Source organism: Musa acuminata, chromosome BXJ1-10 (assembly GCF_036884655.1).
Source record: "Musa acuminata AAA Group cultivar baxijiao chromosome BXJ1-10, Cavendish_Baxijiao_AAA, whole genome shotgun sequence".
NCBI classification, from domain to species: domain Eukaryota; kingdom Viridiplantae; phylum Streptophyta; class Magnoliopsida; order Zingiberales; family Musaceae; genus Musa; species Musa acuminata.
Window position 1 is genome coordinate 15,646,851 of NC_088336.1, and position 17,095 is coordinate 15,663,945.

General features: G+C 43.0%; 3 protein-coding genes across 7 annotated transcripts; all 3 read right to left on the minus strand.

Annotated features, from left to right (window-relative positions):
• Positions 1 to 1,225: 1,225 nt before the first annotated feature.
• On the minus strand, positions 1,226 to 3,734 carry LOC135582529 (glucan endo-1,3-beta-glucosidase-like). The gene is made up of 3 exons (XM_009421474.3): positions 2,583 to 3,734; positions 1,486 to 1,753; positions 1,226 to 1,402 (listed from the first exon to the last, which is right to left on the minus strand). The coding sequence occupies exons 1-3, from the start codon at positions 3,675 to 3,677 to the stop codon at positions 1,377 to 1,379; spliced, it is 1,389 nt and encodes a 462-aa protein (XP_009419749.2). The 5' UTR covers positions 3,678 to 3,734; the 3' UTR covers positions 1,226 to 1,376.
• A 6,640-nt stretch (positions 3,735 to 10,374) lies between these two features.
• LOC135582545 (heat shock cognate 70 kDa protein 2-like) lies at positions 10,375 to 14,500 on the minus strand. 5 transcript variants are annotated; one of them, XR_010480315.1, is made up of 3 exons: positions 14,187 to 14,500; positions 10,982 to 12,773; positions 10,375 to 10,850 (listed from the first exon to the last, which is right to left on the minus strand). XR_010480315.1 is itself a non-coding variant. In XM_065085872.1 (3 exons), exons 1-2 carry the CDS (start codon positions 14,398 to 14,400, stop codon positions 11,041 to 11,043), a joined length of 1,947 nt encoding a protein of 648 aa, XP_064941944.1. In that variant the 5' UTR covers positions 14,401 to 14,500; the 3' UTR covers positions 10,375 to 10,850; positions 11,000 to 11,040. The 5 variants fall into 5 exon arrangements, 3 of the variants coding, with proteins under 3 accessions (XP_064941944.1, XP_064941943.1, XP_064941942.1); XR_010480314.1 differs by having other exon boundaries at positions 10,375 to 10,855; XM_065085872.1 differs by having other exon boundaries at positions 11,000 to 12,773.
• Positions 14,501 to 15,044: 544 nt separating this feature from the next.
• Positions 15,045 to 15,942, minus strand: LOC135594884 (cysteine-rich repeat secretory protein 55-like). The gene has a single exon (XM_065085393.1). It carries the CDS (start codon positions 15,923 to 15,925, stop codon positions 15,155 to 15,157), a length of 771 nt encoding a protein of 256 aa, XP_064941465.1. The 5' UTR covers positions 15,926 to 15,942; the 3' UTR covers positions 15,045 to 15,154.
• Between the last annotated feature and the right edge of the window lie 1,153 nt (positions 15,943 to 17,095).

Here is a 17,095-nt window from a genome sequence, read left to right on the forward strand (position 1 = left end):
TGGAGCAGCAACTTTTCCAGCTCCAATTGCTAGACTGGCTCATGAGCCACAAACTATATTTGTCCAGTCTAAAATCTGCTCTGTAAGTGTAAGATAGATAGAACAATTCAAAGACAGTATGACACCTGCTACAGAGGCTCCATCCTACTTTGCTATACAGAGGCTCCATCCTGTTTAGGGCTACCAAACCGAAATGAATACTACTCGGATACATAAGGTTTTCATGACCGCCGAAGTTGCAGGAGGTGATTAGTATTGGTTGATATCTATCAAAATCGTTTCTTTTTCTTCTACTCAGGAGAACATTCATTGAACTTCCCTTATTATTTTATGGCAAGGGGCTATTGGCAGAGAACCCTTCTTCTACTTCATCGATTGAAACGGATTCAGGAGTGGTAACACAATACCAAGATGAGAAAATATCAAATGAATCACATGGAATGTATTACTATTCTACAAAAATATAGTTGCAGTGGCAGCAATGCCACTGGTTCCGTCGTCGTTTCGTTTGCCCCGAATTAGACGATTAAATGGCTCGGAAGATAAATCAAAAAACGAGAAACGAAATATTACGATTTAGGTCATCAAAAATACCTATAAATCACGAGGATCGGTGGGATCTGATATTTCAAGTTGGTGATCGACAACAATCATTGGGATCTGCAGAAGAAGAAGAAGAAGAAGAAGAAGAAGAAGAAGAAGAAAGGTGCACGCAATAACCGATCGACTAAGAACGTTTTAGTGGTATAAGCAATGATTACGTATTTCCAGTTGCCGCCGACGAAGACCTTCCTTCCTGGCTTATCCAAAAGCTCTTCTCTTGCGTCCGGAGATTGGATATGAGCGCTTGTATCCACGACAACCGCGAGAGGCCACCGCACCACCGAAAAAGAGGAGGAAGAGGCGATGGCAAGTCGAGGATTACGAAAATGGAAGTAGCGCTTTTGACGGATGAGCGTCCGCGATCAACTGGGCGGGACAATTAAAGCGAACAAAGACCGACCGTCCGATCTACTTGAGGCTACAACACGACGAGGACGAAAAGACGGAAACAGCTCATCGCCTTTCTCTCGGATGAAAGCCAGTGATCGATTGGGCGGTAGAATTAAAGCGCAAAGCGGCCGTCCGATTAAAGCCTGGCTCCAAAGAACAGGCAACGAACGACCGGTAGTATGTAATCGTCGTACGATCCCAAGCCCGCATTAAACCATCGACGTGTGTAATCTGTGGTGGACAACTGGTAGTATCTCAAAATCTGATGCACGAAGTAGATTACAACTGCGATGACCAGTAAACATAAATATCCCTGCAATGATGCCTGATAGCTATAGATTAAAGGTAGGAGTTGCTGGCTAGCATGTAAGCACCGTAACTTGTCACTGATACTTGCAGTTCCCACGACCTGCCACAACCAATAAAGTAAAGATCAGCACTGCCAGTTCAGACGAAGGAGAAAGAAATAGCAAAATGGGCACGAATACTTACTGGGGTCAGTGGAGGTGAGGACGCCGGTGTGGCCAAAGTCGCAGTCGAAGTCGTGGCGCCCGGCGGCTTGGTAGTAGGCGTTCATGGCGTAGGAGGCGTGGGACAACGGCGTGTTGGGGTAGAAACACGCGCCGCCGTCTTGTATGGGCCTGCAGTTCGCCCCGCCGCTGCCGCACGCATAGTCGATGTTGGCCTGCAGCGCCGCGGCGCTCGCGTCCGCCTTCGCCACGCACCACCTCCTCCCCGATCCACCAGCGGGCGCCGGCGCCTGTAAAAGCGCCACTATCGTCAATTGCACGCTTCGAATGTCCAACCATGCTACGGAAAGTAGCAGTAAAAGAAAGGTAAATTCTCAAGCAAAGCCATGAATGCTTCACGGATTGGCCTCCACTCTGACAGGTGTGAAGAACACGCCGTTTTGTAGGGGTCCAAATCCATACACTTACTCGATGGACGACAAGGCAAGTCGAAATAAAAGACGGACAGCTGACGACTTAAGAACAATGATGGCCGTCACAACGAAGATCACAGGAAACAACACAAGGAATCGTCCTATCAAAGTGTAACATCTTGAAAGCATACGGCATGTAGACGTAAATGAAAGAACAATGCCAGTCTTGAAACACACACACAAGATGTAGATGATGTTGGTCTGCCACATCCGTGGATTTCTCAGGCATTGTGGATTAGATTCAGAGCAGGAAACAAGACGTGGTTCAAGTTCAAAAGACGAGGTACAGATAAAGAGAAGGGGCAGAAGGAAACCATCGGTCACCACAAAATGGCAAGATGTTCATGCAACTCTCTCGACAGACGAGGACGAGTCGCCCACGAAAGCTTCCCACAAAGACAATTACACGTTACACGGCAAGAATGCCTACGCGTTTTTGCCTACACCACTAGTTTGTAAGGTGGCTGACATAGCCGTGCTACTTAGCATTGCCCCCACGGGGATCGATATATATATATATATATATATATATATATATATATATATATATATATATATATATATATATCGAATTTGAGTGGCAAGATCGTAAGTAAGTAGGAAACGAGGACTAACAAGGAGGGATGAAAGGCAAGAGGGGGCTCACCTGGCCGCGCATTAGGCCGACGTCGTAGACCGCCGAGAAGTCGGCGTTGAAAAGCCCGAAGTGGCGCTCCGCCGTCGGTCCCGGCTTCAGGTTCTCGTTGAACAGCGCGAAGACGTACGTCTCGAACCGCCGGTCCGGCATCATCGGCGTCCCATTGCCGGAGTTCACCAAGCGTATCAAGTTCATGTTGTAGGAGATGGCGTCCTCCACGCTCACCCCGAGCTGCCCTGGCTCCCCAGCCGACGGCCAACCCGTCTCCCCCACGGCGATCTCCACGTCGCCGTAACCAAGCCGACGCATCGCGGCGTGCACCGCGTCCAGCTGCGCCACGAACATGTTGGTGTAGTTCACCCCTGTGGCAGGGTCGAACACCCCCGAGTTGGGCCGGAACAGGGCGTAGTTGAGGGTGCGCGCCGTGTAGCCGAAGTAGGGGTAGGGGTTCACCACGAACGGGGTGCGCGTGCGGCGGTGGAAGTCGAGCATCGGGGCGAAAATGGCGCGGTCATAGCCACGGCGGAAGCGGCCGATGGAGGGCGGTTCGGAGGTGGAGAGGATGCCGAGAGAGTGGGGGGTGGAAACCCGGATCTGGTGAAAGCCGGCGGCCGAGAGGGCTGCGTAGAGCGAGCGCATAGCCGGTACGAGGTGGGCGATAAGGTTGCGATCGGCGGTGGCGAGGACCTCGTTACCGACGGCGACGAGGGAGATGTTGGTGGCGGGGTAGAAGGGAGCGACATGGGAGGCGACCCAAGCGGAGGCGGCGGGGGAAGGGGCGGACGAGCGGGAGGCGAGGGAGGCGATGTCCCCATTGGGGACGGTGATCATCAGGGAGATGCCGGTGCCAGCGAAGGCGCGGATCATGTCGGGGTTGGCGTCGAAAAGCTTGACGCGGTCGATGAAGGTACGGTCCTTGAGGAAGGCGGCGACTTGGGCCGGCGGGGGGAGGTTGTTGGCGTAGGCACCGTAGTTGACGCCGATGGAAATGGCAGCGGCGGCCGTGATGGAGGAGAAAGGGACGAGGTGGAGAACAAGGAAGAGGGCAAGGAGGAGCTTTGTGGGGCTCGCTAGAGCGGTGAGAAGGCCTCCGGCGGCGGCCATTGTTGAGGCGGTGGGATGGAAATTGGTTGTGCAGAGGAAGGCGAAGAGGGCAGCAGATATAGTAATAAATTGGGTTGCTTTTAAGTATTTTTAATGTGTGAAATGGTGGACTCATGTCGGGCTCTGTGACGTGGCGAAGACTTCGAAAAGGGATCGGAACGTGATGCTTCGGGTTGCCTTGATTGTCCACGTGGACGGCCGATGGGGGATGAGGTCCCGTCCACTACCACGGATTTAGCTAGGTTAATTATTGGGCCGGAAGGGATATATCGGCCCATCACGAATGGTGGCCTGCATCCGGGCCCAATATGTGCCTCGCAGAAATATGGTGGCTCGAGGGTTGAGCTCGAAACGCTTAAAAACCCTATTCAGCGCAAAAGATGCTCTCCAGCTTCGTCTCCCTTCGACTTCCCGTCGCTTCCTAATCCTAACCCTAGCCTCCTCCCATTCCTGCCTCTCTCAGTCCACTCCTCCCATTCGATCTCTGCCTCCCTTTCATCCTCGTCGTCTTCCCTCTGATGCTAATTTCACCTTATTTTTTCGATCTCTTTGACTCTTTTCTAGCGATTGACTGATACTGACGTGATGCAGAATAGGAGTAAAGTAGAATAGAACTTGAAAGAAAATCGATAGTACAGTTTTTTCGGATAGAAAATGTACGAACTCAATAAAATTGAAAAATAATTCACCACCCAATTCAAAATCACAAAGGGATACAGAAAGTTCACCACCCTAAGGAAATTAAATAAGGATACAGAATTGAAAACAAAAAACTCACAACTCAAGGAAGCATCCAAGAGATACAGAGTTTAAATGAGAACTCCAAAAGAGTTTCTGCAAAATATCATCAGTTTTTAAAGTTTTTTTTAAGTCCTAAACATCAAAATAAATACTAGTACATGAAACAACTCTTCATGCATAGGAAGTTTTGAAATTAAGTGTTTACAATTGCTAACCAACTCCTTTAATGCATTCTTTGGTCATGAAGAAATGTTAACAGCTACTAACCAACTCCTTTAATATATTTCTTTATCATTAAGAAAAGCACCTTGAAACAGCTTTAACTTTGTGCAGGGAATATGCTGATGAGCTATCATATTTGAGTGGGCTGAGTTGAAGATTATGAGGCATCATTGTTGGCTGAAAAAAATATCATATTATAATCAAAGTTCATATAATCAAATTGTAGTAGATTAGACACTCCCGTGTCAATCTCCCCCGGTTGAAAAAGACTTATCCTCAAGTCCTTGTTTGATTCATCAACATGATTATAAAAAGGAGTTAAATCAGTCACATTAAATGTTAGGAATACTCCGTAATCTTCAGGTAGCTCAATCTCATAAGCATTTTTGCCAATTCTCTTAAGCACCTTGAATGGACCATCAGCCTTTGGTTTTAGTTTTTCAAATTTGCTTGGTGGAAACCTCTCCTTCCTTAGATGAATCCAGACAAAATCACCTACATTAAACTCCACATGTTTTCTGTGTTTGTTGGTAGCATGCATGTATCTCTTATTTTGCTTCTCAATGGTTGCTTTCACACCCTCATGCAGCTTCTTTATCTGCTTAGCTCTTTCATCATCATCTCTACTAAATTACTTTGTTATAGAATGAGGGATTAAGTCCAAAGGACTAGTAGGATTAGTACCATAAACGACCTCAAAAGGACTCTTACCGATACTATGATGGATAGAACGATTGTAGGCAAATTCAAATTATGGAAGAATGAGATCCCACTGCTTAATATTCTTGCCAATATAGCTTCTAAGCAAAATTTTCAAGCTTCTGTACGTTACCTCAGTTTGCCCATTAGTTTGTGGATGATGCGAGCTGTTGAAATTCAAAGAAGTACCTAGCTTCCTCTAAAGAGTTCTTCAAAAATGACTAATAAATTTTGAATCTTGATCATACACCATAGTTCTTGGAATATCATATAATTTAACAATCTCCTTAAAATACAAATCAGCAATATGAGATGCATCATTCGATTTATTGCAAAGAACAAAGTGGGATATTTTTGAAAATCTGTCAACAACAATCATGATAGAATCCTTGTTTCTTTGAGTTTTTGACAGTCCCAAAATGAAATCAAGACTCACTTCCTCCCATGAAGCATTTGGCACAAACAATGGAGTATATAATCATGAATTTTTACTTATTGTTTTTGCCAAATGACACACTCGGAATTGCTTTACATGTCTTTTCATATCTCTACCAAAATGTCCACCCAAAATACTACCATGAGCTTCAGCTAGAATTACTTGTCTCAAAGAACAAGATGGAACACATAAAACATTAGCTCGAAAAAGAAAACCATCAAGGATAAAAAATTATTAAAAGAAACATGATTTACAATTCAACCATATTGAGCCGAAATCCATATCATTCTCATGGAGATCTTTAAACGTCTCAAATCCAATAACTTTGACTTCCATTACTGATAATAAAGAATGTTTTCTGCTCAATGCGTCAGCAATCACATTTTGAAAACTAGATTTGTGCTTAATTATAAATTTATAAGATTGTAAAAACTCCACCCAAGCTGCATGCCTCTTGTTTAGCTTGTGTTGGTGATTTATAAACTTTAATGCTTCATAATCTGAATATAGCACAAATGACTTGGCAAGAAGGTACTGACTCCAATGAGATACAGCTCAATATATGGCATATAACTCCTTATCATAGGTAGAATATTTCTTTCTTGTATCATTTAGCTTCTCACTAAAAAATGCAATCGGCTTTCCGTCTTGACTCAAAACAGCACCAATTCTCACATTAGATGCATCACATTCAATCTCAAACATATTGTTAAAATTTGGTAGAACTAAGATAGGAGCTTTTGTCACCTTTCTTTTTAAAAGCTCAAAAGCATCATTAGTCTCATTAGTCTATTTGAATTTATCATATTTTAAACATTCGGTGATTGGAGCGACAATAGAGCTAAAACTCTTGATGAATCTTCTGTAAAAAGAAGTTAAGCCATGGAAACTCCTTACATCATGCAATGAAGCAGGTGTTGGCCATTTGAGAATAACTTCTACCTTACTTTGATCTATCATGATTTCATCTTTTGAGACAACATACCCCAAAAATACAACACTAAAAGTAAAAAAATCACACTTATTTAGACTAGCATAAAGCTTTTGCTGCCTCAAAATAAGAAAAATCTCTTTCAAATGATTTATATGCTCTTCTTCGCTCTTACTATGTACCAATATATCATCAAAGTAAACTATAACAAATATTCCAATGCATGACTTAAGTATATGATTCATAAATCTTATGAAAGTGTTAGGAGCATTAGATAGCCCAAATGACATAACCAACCATTCATATAAGCCTTCTCTAGTTTTAAATGCTATTTTCCACTCATCTCCAGGCCTCATTCTTATTTGGTGATAGCCACTCCTTAAATCAATTTTAGAGAAAATAGAAGCACCACATAATTGATCAAGTAAATTATCTAATATTGGAATGGGAAAATGATAATCCATTGTGATTTTGTTGATAGTACAATTGTCCACACACATTCTTCAAGAACCATCTTTCTTGGGCACCAACAAGGTTAGAACCACACAAGGACTCATGCTCTCCTGAATTAACCCCATTTTCACCAATTCATCAACTTGCCTTTAAAGTTCTTCATGGTCCTTGGGACTCATTCTGTACATTGCCTTATTAGGTAGAACTATCCCCGGAATAAAATCAATATGATGTTGGATGTCTCTAAAAGATGGAATGCCATGCGGAATCTCTTTTGATATAACATCTTGAAATTCCTCTAGGATTGATTTCATGATTGTCGGTGTCTCCTTATATTGTTTGTTCTCCTCTACTACCATTAGAGCCAAAACATAACCACCCTTGTCTAATTCACATTTGGATTTATCATAAAACATAAAAGCACTAACTTCATTTTTTGGTGCACCGATTTCGGAAGATTGTAATGGAGCTAAGACAATCTTTTTTCATTCATCTTAAAAGAATAAGTATATTTATAGCCGTCATACAACACCCTTCTATCATAATGCCAAGGTCTTCCTAACAGCAAATGACAAGCATCCATAGGAGTAACGTCACACCATACTTCGTCTTTATAATATTTGCCAATAGAAAATGAAACTAAACATCTTTTAGTTACTTTGATGTCATTTCCTTTTTGCAACCAACATAATTGATACAGATATGGATGAGGGATTATATTCAACTTTAGGTTTTGCACTATCTCTAAAGATACCACATTCTCAAAACTGTCGCTGTTGATGATAACCAAGCACACATTGCCAAGAGAAGTGCATTTAGCGTGAAACACTTTTTTTCTCACCCAACTTTCATCCTCGACCACATAAGACACTTGTAAGTCACGTTGCAATATAATAGATAAACCATGATTTGCATAAGTAATCTCTTCCTCATCATTATCGTATTTCAGTTCGTCGTCAGCTTAATCTTCTCCTCCATCACTATAATCTTCAACCAAAGTTACAATCCTCCTATTTGGACAATCTGAAGAAATATGCCCAAAACCATGATATTTGAAGCATTTTCGGCTACTTGGGGTAGAAGAATTAGGTGTTTTTTTGCTGCCAGCAGATTCTTCACCTTTTTCTTGCACCTTCGATATCATCTTACTTTGGATAGTAGGCTTGTAACTTCCTCCTTTTATATAGCCTTTTTTTGAGTTGTACCGAGAACTCTTTTCAAACTTCTGTTGCTTTTCAACTTTTAATACCAGCTTGCTCACATCATTTAAAGACCAATATGACTACAGTTGAACAACTTTAGCAATCTCATACTTCAGACCTCCTAAGAATCTTGCAATGGTTGCTCTTCTGGTTCCACAAGCTCTCCTTTTAACATTAGGTTATTGAATTTTGCAATGTACTCTTCCACACTAAGATCTTTTTGTTTAAAATCATGGATTTTGAGAAAGATCTCTTGCCGATAATTGTCAAGTAAATATTTTCTCTTCAGCTCCCTTTTTATTTTTTCCCATGTCATGATCTTACTCTTCCCCTCACGTTCTCTTTGTTTTTTTATATTTTCCCACAAAAAGATGAATTCCGTCTAAGTTTTAGTGCCACAAGTTTAATCTTCTTTTGTTCTAGTGGTTCATGAAAATAAAAAAATTCTTTCTACTGTATTAAGCCAATCGATAAAGTCATCAATATTTATTTTACCTTCAAACTCTAGAATCTCTAATCTGGGGTTATATTTATTCTGCAACTCGTCTTGGACTCTATTTCTTGTCAGACATCTTCTCGACTCCCTTAGAAGAGGAGGTGTATCTTTATTAGAAGTATATTCATGGACATCATTTTCATGCTGGTTTTGTCTACTTTAAAGTTCTTCGATTATTTCATTTTTTTTTTTTGTAGACTACGCAGCAATCTTCGTAGCTGCAGCCTCAACAACTCAGCATCATCTTCATGGTCTCTACCTTCACCAACTATATCTTTTCCATTCCACCTTGCAATGATCTCTAGCCTTTAGCTCTAATACCAAACTGATACCGGCGTGATGCAGAATGAGGGTAAAGTAGAATAGAACTCGTAAGAAAATCGATAGTACAGTTTTTTCGGATGGAAAATGTATGAACTCAATAAAATCGAAAAATAGCTTACTACCCAATTCAAAATCACAAAGGGATACAGAAAGTTCACCACCCTAAGGAAATTAAACAAGGATACAGAATTGAAAATAAAAGACTCACCACTCAATGAAGCATCCAAGAGATACAGAGTTTAAGTGAGAACTCCAAGAGAGCTTCTACAAAATATCATCAGTTTCTAAAGTTCTTTCTATGTCCTAAACACCAAAATAAATACTAATGCATGAAACAACCCTTCATGCATAGGAAATTTCGAAATTAAGTATTTACAACTGTTAACCAACTCCTTTGATGCATTCCTTGATCATGAAGAAATGTTCACAGCTGCTAACCAACTTCTTTAATGCATTCTTTGTCACGAAGAAAAGTACCTTGAAACAGCTTTAATTTTATGTAGAGAATATGCTGATGAGTTGTCATATTTGAGTGGGCTGAGTTGAAGATTATGAGGCATCATTATTGGCTGAAAAAAATACCATATCATAATCAAGGTTCATATGATCAGATTGTAGTAAATTAGACACTCTCATGTCATCGACGCAATGGAGATGACAGCGACTGAAAGTTCACTACGGAGTCTCGATCCCGATAAAGTGAAGAGAATGATGTTGAGGATCCCGATAAGACGAGGACCGATGAGCAGAAGAAGCCGGAGAGGAAAGAGGAAGAGCTATTAGCTACTCTGAAAGGTAAGGGATGATAGAACAGAACACGACCCAAGCAAGGATCTTCTTATATAGTTTGGATAGATCAACGTTTCCGTAATAATATGATGCATTTAGGTGAATATAGTTTTCCCTGTTCTTGTCGTATGTTATGTTATTCGGTATACTTCAACATGAACATGACAGTCACGGTTTCCAAACATGATATCTGAATTTGATCATTCTACTTTATTTATCTATGCGGACCTCGATAGCCAACGCTTGGATGTAGACCAGTAATTTCTTTGTTGTGACCTTAGGGGAAAGATTCAAAATTTCTTCTTGCAAGAATTGGAATATTATCCTAATTAGTTTCTTGCTCTCACTTCGTTCCATCTCTTCCACCGATATTTACTTTGAAAAACTGGTTCTTTCTGAAGAACTTGAACAAAATTTTCACTTCCTTTTCAAAAAAATATGTAAGAGCTACAATATCTCAAGCATATATTCTTACAATCCTTTGGAAAATTACTTAACAAACTCACATCCACCCTTCAACTGTAGCTGCATTTTCATCTCTATACATATGTGAGTGAGATCTTCATATCTTAGTGCTTTTTAGAGTTGAGACAGATGAAACAAATAAGAGAAGAGTCCCGTGCTTATAAGGAGACATTGATCGAACACTTTGCATTTCTCACCAACTATGCAACGGTATTTTACTGCTGACCTGCTGTTGAATTTACTAAATGGCAGGTCCGAATCGGGCATTTGGTGATCTCATTGCAGCATCAGGAATCACAGAGGATATGATTGACAGTTTGATTCTCTTGAATGACGTCAGAGGTATCAATGGGTTGCCACCTCTTAGTGAAATAGAAGATAAAGTATTCCCTAGAATGCACTAGCCAAAATACGCCTGATCTGACTCAAAGAAACCCCACAAATAGAAGTTAGGTTAGAGAGAAGCCAACGTCAGAAGCAAAATGACCATAACAGCATAATATAAGTACATGCAAACAAGAAATTAAAGTGCATAGCTCATCGTACCAAGGCAAGTAGACCTACATAGGAAATCAAACCAAACCAGGAACACCAGGTGATAATACTTAGTCAACCTCTTCAATCTTTGGCCCGGCACCGCTGCCACCAGCAGCAGGAACGTCATCGTCCATTTCACCAGCCATGTCTGCGCCAGCCCCCTGGTACATCTTAGCAATGATCGGATTGCAAATGCTCTCAAGCTCCTTCATTTTGTCCTCAAACTCGTCTGCCTCTGCCAACTGGTTGCCATCGAGCCACTGAATGGCCTGTTCGATTGCATCCTCGATCTTCTTTCTATCGGCAGCAGCCAGCTTAGAAGCAATCTTGTCATCCTTGATGGTGTTTCTCATGTTGTACGCATAGTTTTCCAAAGCATTCTTGGCCTCGACCTTCTTCTTGTGCTCCTCATCCTCTGCCTTGTACTTCTCTGCTTCTTGAACCATGTTTTCAATCTCCTCCTTGCTCAGCCTACCTTTGTCGTTGGTGATGGTAATCTTATTCTTCTGCCCGGTAGTCTTGTCCTCGGCAGACACGTTCAAGATACCATTGGCATCAATGTCAAAGCAAACTGTGATCTGAGGAACACCCCTTGGAGCAGGTGGAATACCAGAGAGCTCAAATTTGCCTAGGAGATTGTTATCTCTCGTCCTAGTCCTCTCACCCTCGTAAACCTGGATCAAGACACCAGGCTGGTTATCAGAATACGTCGAGAAGACCTGCTCCTTCTTTGTAGGGATAGTGGTGTTCCTCGGGATTAAAACAGTCATTACTCCTCCAGCTGTCTCCAGACCAAGAGAGAGCGGTGTGACATCCAAAAGAAGCAGGTCCTGCACCTTCTCATTGCCCTCCCCACTGAGTATGGCAGCCTGAACAGCAGCACCATAAGCAACGGCCTCATCCGGATTAATACTTTTGCACAACTCCTTCCCATTGAAGAAGTCCTGCAAGAGTTGCTGAACCTTTGGAATTCTCGTGGACCCACCAACAAGGACAACATCGTGGACACTGCTCTTGTCCATCTTTGCATCCCTCAGGCACTTCTCGACAGGTTCCATGCACTTCCTGAACAGGTCCATGTTAAGCTCTTCAAACCTCGCTCTAGTAATGGTGGAGTAGAAATCAATGCCCTCGTACAAGGAATCAATCTCGATTGTAGTTTGAGCAGTGGAAGACAAGGTCCTCTTAGCTCTTTCGCATGCTGTCCTCAACCTCCTGAGAGCCCTAGGGTTTCCACTTATATCTTTCTTGTTCTTTCTCTTGAATTCCTGGACAAAATGGTTGACCATACGATTGTCAAAATCCTCACCGCCGAGGTGGGTGTCACCAGCGGTAGCCTTCACCTCAAAAATACCCTCTTCAATGGTCAGAAGAGAGACATCAAAAGTGCCACCACCAAGGTCAAAGATGAGGACATTCTTCTCCCCAACACTACTAGCCTTCTTGTCGAGACCATAGGCAATAGCAGCAGCTGTTGGCTCGTTGATAATCCTCATTACATTAAGACCAGCAATGACACCAGCGTCTTTGGTTGCCTGGCGCTGGGAGTCATTAAAGTAAGCAGGAACAGTAACAACGGCATTCTTTATGGTGGAACCCAGGTAGGCTTCGGCGATTTCTTTCATTTTTATCAAGACCATAGAAGAAATCTCTTCCGCAGAAAACTGTTTGTCCTCCCCCCTGTACTGAACAATTATCATGGGCTTGTCACCAGGACCAGGAACAACCTTAAAGGGCCAGAGCTTGATATCGCTTTGGACAGAAGCATCACTGTATCGCCTTCCGATAAGACGCTTTGCATCTGAAAGACATATAAAGTACACAATAATTAGTACATCCTGAAAAAAAATAGTAATAAAGCAAATATTTCATTTGATGAAAAGGCAATGGTCACAGAATGTGGCATGATCTCTACAAGTATGGCATGCAAGTAAACCAGGGGACAAGATAGACTAAGAACACAGTATTAAGTAGACCTGACTAACCGGAACTGACGGTTCAAATTCAGAAATTTTGGTAACGAAACCGAACAGCATAGGGCCTGTTTCCCATTCCAGTTTCAGTTCTGGTTCCGATGGTTGCAACTCTGATTCAAATCTCCATTTCTTTTTTTTTTTACTTTTAATTTTTAATTAAAAATAATTTAAAACAGTAATTTTTTAAAAAAAATTTGGAACCGCCAATTCCAGTCCCCTAAAGATGGGAACCAAAAACGAACAAACCGACGAACCGCCAAGCTGGTTTGGTTTTGGGTTGAACCGAACCAGGGTCATGTCTAGCATTAAGAGAGGTCTCTTGCCACTAGGTCTCAGAAAAGGATCAGAGCTACAGCCTTAGATAGCTTCTGTTTCCATGATCAGCATGCTCAGGTGACCATGCAGCAACTTCACCATTGCCTCAAGGCCTACCATCTTATTACTAATTAATCAGATCCAACAAATCACAAAGTATTTGTGGTAATTCAAAAAACATTAATTCATAGACAAAAAACAAATGTCATCTGGAATGCCAAATCCAAGTGGAGCTAGGAAAATCACTGGGCAAAATGACAAATCCTTGTATAAAAAATGACCAAATGGCAACAACTACGAAATTAAAGTCCAACACTGTTTTCATTCTTCATCCAGGTTATCACTTGATATCAAATTTTACTTGCACATCTTTTGGGATTATGCATGAGATAATTAAGTACTACACCCACTATCGCTGTGCCAATTGAGATATAAATCTAGTCAGGAACACAGAGATGCCACCATTGTAGGGTCACATATCGATAAAACAGTGAAAAGATAAGCAAAACAAATACGCATTAAATGGAAGCTGAGTTTCTAGGGCTTTGTTTTCGTCACTTATGATTTATGTTGACACAGAGCAACAGGGATAATAACATATCCATGATAAACTATGCTAAGAGCAATCGCCAGCCCTGAAGAAAATCGTAGACAAACGAAGTGCGACAACAAATATAAACAACAAACTACTCAGATCTCAGCAGATCAAACATATTCTAACAAAATTAGACACTAATAGTGACAGATCTGCATCATAATTGATTAAAATATAAGGAGCGACAGCTACTGCGCAATGCAACAAGAGATCTGCTGTACAAGAACAGATCTCCCAAGTTAAAACAGGAACTCATAAGAAAACGCAATATCTGAACGATAACAACTCTCGTAGCAAGCATCAACAATGGATCTGAAGGAGAGTTTACCGAAAACGGTGTTGGTTGGGTTCATGGCGACCTGGTTCTTGGCGGCGTCGCCGATGAGGCGCTCGGTGTCGGTGAAGGCGACATAGGAGGGGGTGGTGCGGTTACCCTGGTCGTTGGCGATGATCTCGACCCGATCGTGCTGCCACACGCCGACGCAGGAGTAGGTGGTGCCGAGATCGATCCCGATCGCCGGACCCTCGCCCTTTCCGGCCATGGAGGGTTGGAACGGAGATCGACGACGAAATCAAGGGGCGGAAGAACGTCGAAGCTGCAAGGAAAAGCTCGGATCCGCCACTACGATGTTTGAGAGGAGCGGAGAGCATAAAACGATGTGCTCGGGGAAGCTTGGGTTCTGGAATGTTCTGAACGATCTCCGCCGTCAGGCCGGCTCAATCGGACGGCTTCAGATTTGTCTGGCATTTCACTGGAATGTTCTGAACGATCTCCGCCGTCAGGCCGGCCGAATCGGACGGCTTAAAATTTGTCTGGCATTTCGCGGGGTGTCCCGGCAAAACAAGCGCGACGAGGCCACGTTGAGTGGAGCCCACCTGCCAACTGCGCAGCATGCAACCACGTACAGGGACCATCCCAGTGGTTACTGTCCGCGGGTCCCGCAACTGGGCCCGACTTGCTGACCTCATTGTTGGGCCCTGTCTGTCCTGTTTCCCACAGTTATTAAACGCTTCCTTTATGGTGCAGGTTGTCTTCCCGCTTTAACGTGCTTAACTCTTCGAGTCAATATGTGGGTGGGGTGCCTATAAATTATTTTGTTCTTATGCACTCGATTCGCTTAAATCGAAATTATGTTTTCATTAATCGGAATTGAGATGCGTATCCATAAAAAAATAGATATCGAAATTGTATAGTTAATATATGCTATATATTCATTTATTAGTTAATAGAAAAACATTGATGCGCAGGGTCACAGCTTCATAATTCACCTCAGTGCACAGCATTAATAGAGGCTCCTATGGTGACAAGATGGCCGTGAAGTAGCTGCCAACTTTGCTCATGCTGCTGCTGCCAGGGTCAACAGGGAAGAAGAAGGGATAGATCTCGTAGCGCACCATGCAACTGCTGTAGAGCACGCGGCAGCCCTTCCGGTGGACGCAGTAGTTAGCGAAGTTCTCCACGGCCGACGACAAGCACTGGGCGCACGCCAGCGTCTGGATGTCGCGGGTGCACTGCGCCAGGCCGTAGATAGTGATGTAGGGCGAGAACTTGGTCTTCACCCTCCCCAGCCCTCCGCTTCCCGGCGCCACCGCCTGTGCCCTCGCCGTCCTCATCGCCTCGCCCACCTTTTTGTCGAAGGCATCCGGATCCGTCGCGTTCTCCACGTTGTAGAGAATGATGGCGTAGCCGGAGTCGGATTGCCCGATGAAATTCTCGTCGTCGTAGCGAAGGAAGCAGTAGTCATACCAGATCCGCGCGTCGGCTTGGCTCGGACAGGCCTCCGGGAGCGCCTTTGCGGCGTCCTTGAGGCACGTCGAGCAGTCCTCCGAGCTGACATCTCCTCTGCATTGTGCAAGGCCGTAGATTGCACTGCCACCTTTGCCATTGGACGAGGTGGCAAAGCCTCCAACGGAGGCCTTCGCAACAAGATCCGACAGCACGCCGTTGATGTCCGCCTGGATATGGCCGCCATTGAAGCTCTTGTCGCAGTAATAGCCGATGGAGTCGTCAGAGGAGGAGAAAGGAAGCAAGAGGGAGAGGAGGAGCAGATGGCGAAGCAATGCCATCGTTAGATCAGAAGCTTTGTGTGTGTTTGCGTTACTGCTTTGTGGGCTATATATTTTGGTCCACTTGCAGTTTTTCTTGACCACACATTAGGACGCATTACCGGAAGTGGTGGACAGAAGTCAGACTTCGGTGGTTGTGATTTGTGCTGCATTATTGAGGATGACTTCTTGTGCAGTCTCCCGCACTTCATTTCTAGATAAGTCTCACTGTCGATATATACGATTGGCCACAGACGAATGCATTAAGCACCGATTGCAAGTGGTGGCCTCACTTGCCGACCATCCCGTCGTTAATTCGCGTAAAATCGAAATTGATTATCCGGTGTCTAATACAATATAAAAAATCTTCCTTTTCAACCTTTACAGGAGTTCAGAGCACTCTTATCTTGATAACCAGGTTGGGCACAGAGGAAGTATGTAGATTCTCTAAAGCATAGATTATATAGCTGGCAAATAAATGGGTTAGCGATGATAAAATATATGTTTTCACACACTTACCGATGATAAAATATATGTTTTCACACACTTATCGACAGACATCACGAGAAAGTGTTAGAAATTTAGCACAATATGGGCAGTTGAGAACTTCTAACAGTTGAAAATTTCAATAAAAATGTATTTGTGTTAATGCAAAACACCTGACATGATGCATAAGGTTGGTCACCCGACCAAATAGGCACTAGCTCAAACTTGATCGAAATATAATAGATCTCCTAGAGAATATTTAGGTTAGAAGCTTTCGTTGTGAAGTTTGAGTTGAAGGACTTTGCACTAGGTGGCAAAAGATATATGATACAATGGATTCACTTTTGCTTGTGGGGTGGACGCGGGGGGTGGGTTGAGGAGCCAACTCGACTTTTAATCTTTGTTATGAACACTAAGAGAGGTGATGAGGATGATATCATATCCTGAGTCTAGTGTGTTGGAGGAGGAAGCTTAGGAAGACATCATAGACCTTTTAAGGTAGATTGCTAGGATACTTTGGGAGTTCGTTTGTAAAGTCTTCGATTGCAAGTGTAGGTAAGAAATCACTTGTTGAATCTCGAATTTTAATGATGAAACCAATTGATAGTATTTATCTGATGTGCGTTTAAGTGATGCAGGATTAGCTTCGATCAGAAGAGGCAAGTCGATTAAAGTAGGAGGAATCAGACGTTGGGCCGGAGCAAA

What these genes read in the sequence shown, in the direction of transcription:
- LOC135582529 (XM_009421474.3), bottom strand. Translation starts at nt 3,677, where the DNA reads ATGGCCGCCGCCGGAGGCCTTCTCACCGCTCTAGCGAGCCCCACAAAG. An exon ending in TCGGCCTAATGCGCGGCCAG is followed by an intron (nt 1,754 to 2,582) that starts GTGAGCCCCCTC and finishes GCGCTTTTACAG; the next exon opens with GCGCCGGCGCCCGCTGGTGG. An exon ending in CCTCACCTCCACTGACCCCA is followed by an intron (nt 1,403 to 1,485) that starts GTAAGTATTCGT and finishes TGGTTGTGGCAG; the next exon opens with GTCGTGGGAACTGCAAGTAT.
- LOC135594884 (XM_065085393.1), bottom strand. Translation starts at nt 15,925, where the DNA reads ATGGCATTGCTTCGCCATCTGCTCCTCCTCTCCCTCTTGCTTCCTTTC.
- LOC135582545 (XM_065085872.1), bottom strand. Translation starts at nt 14,400, where the DNA reads ATGGCCGGAAAGGGCGAGGGTCCGGCGATCGGGATCGATCTCGGCACC. An exon ending in CCCAACCAACACCGTTTTCG is followed by an intron (nt 12,774 to 14,186) that starts GTAAACTCTCCT and finishes TATGTCTTTCAG; the next exon opens with ATGCAAAGCGTCTTATCGGA.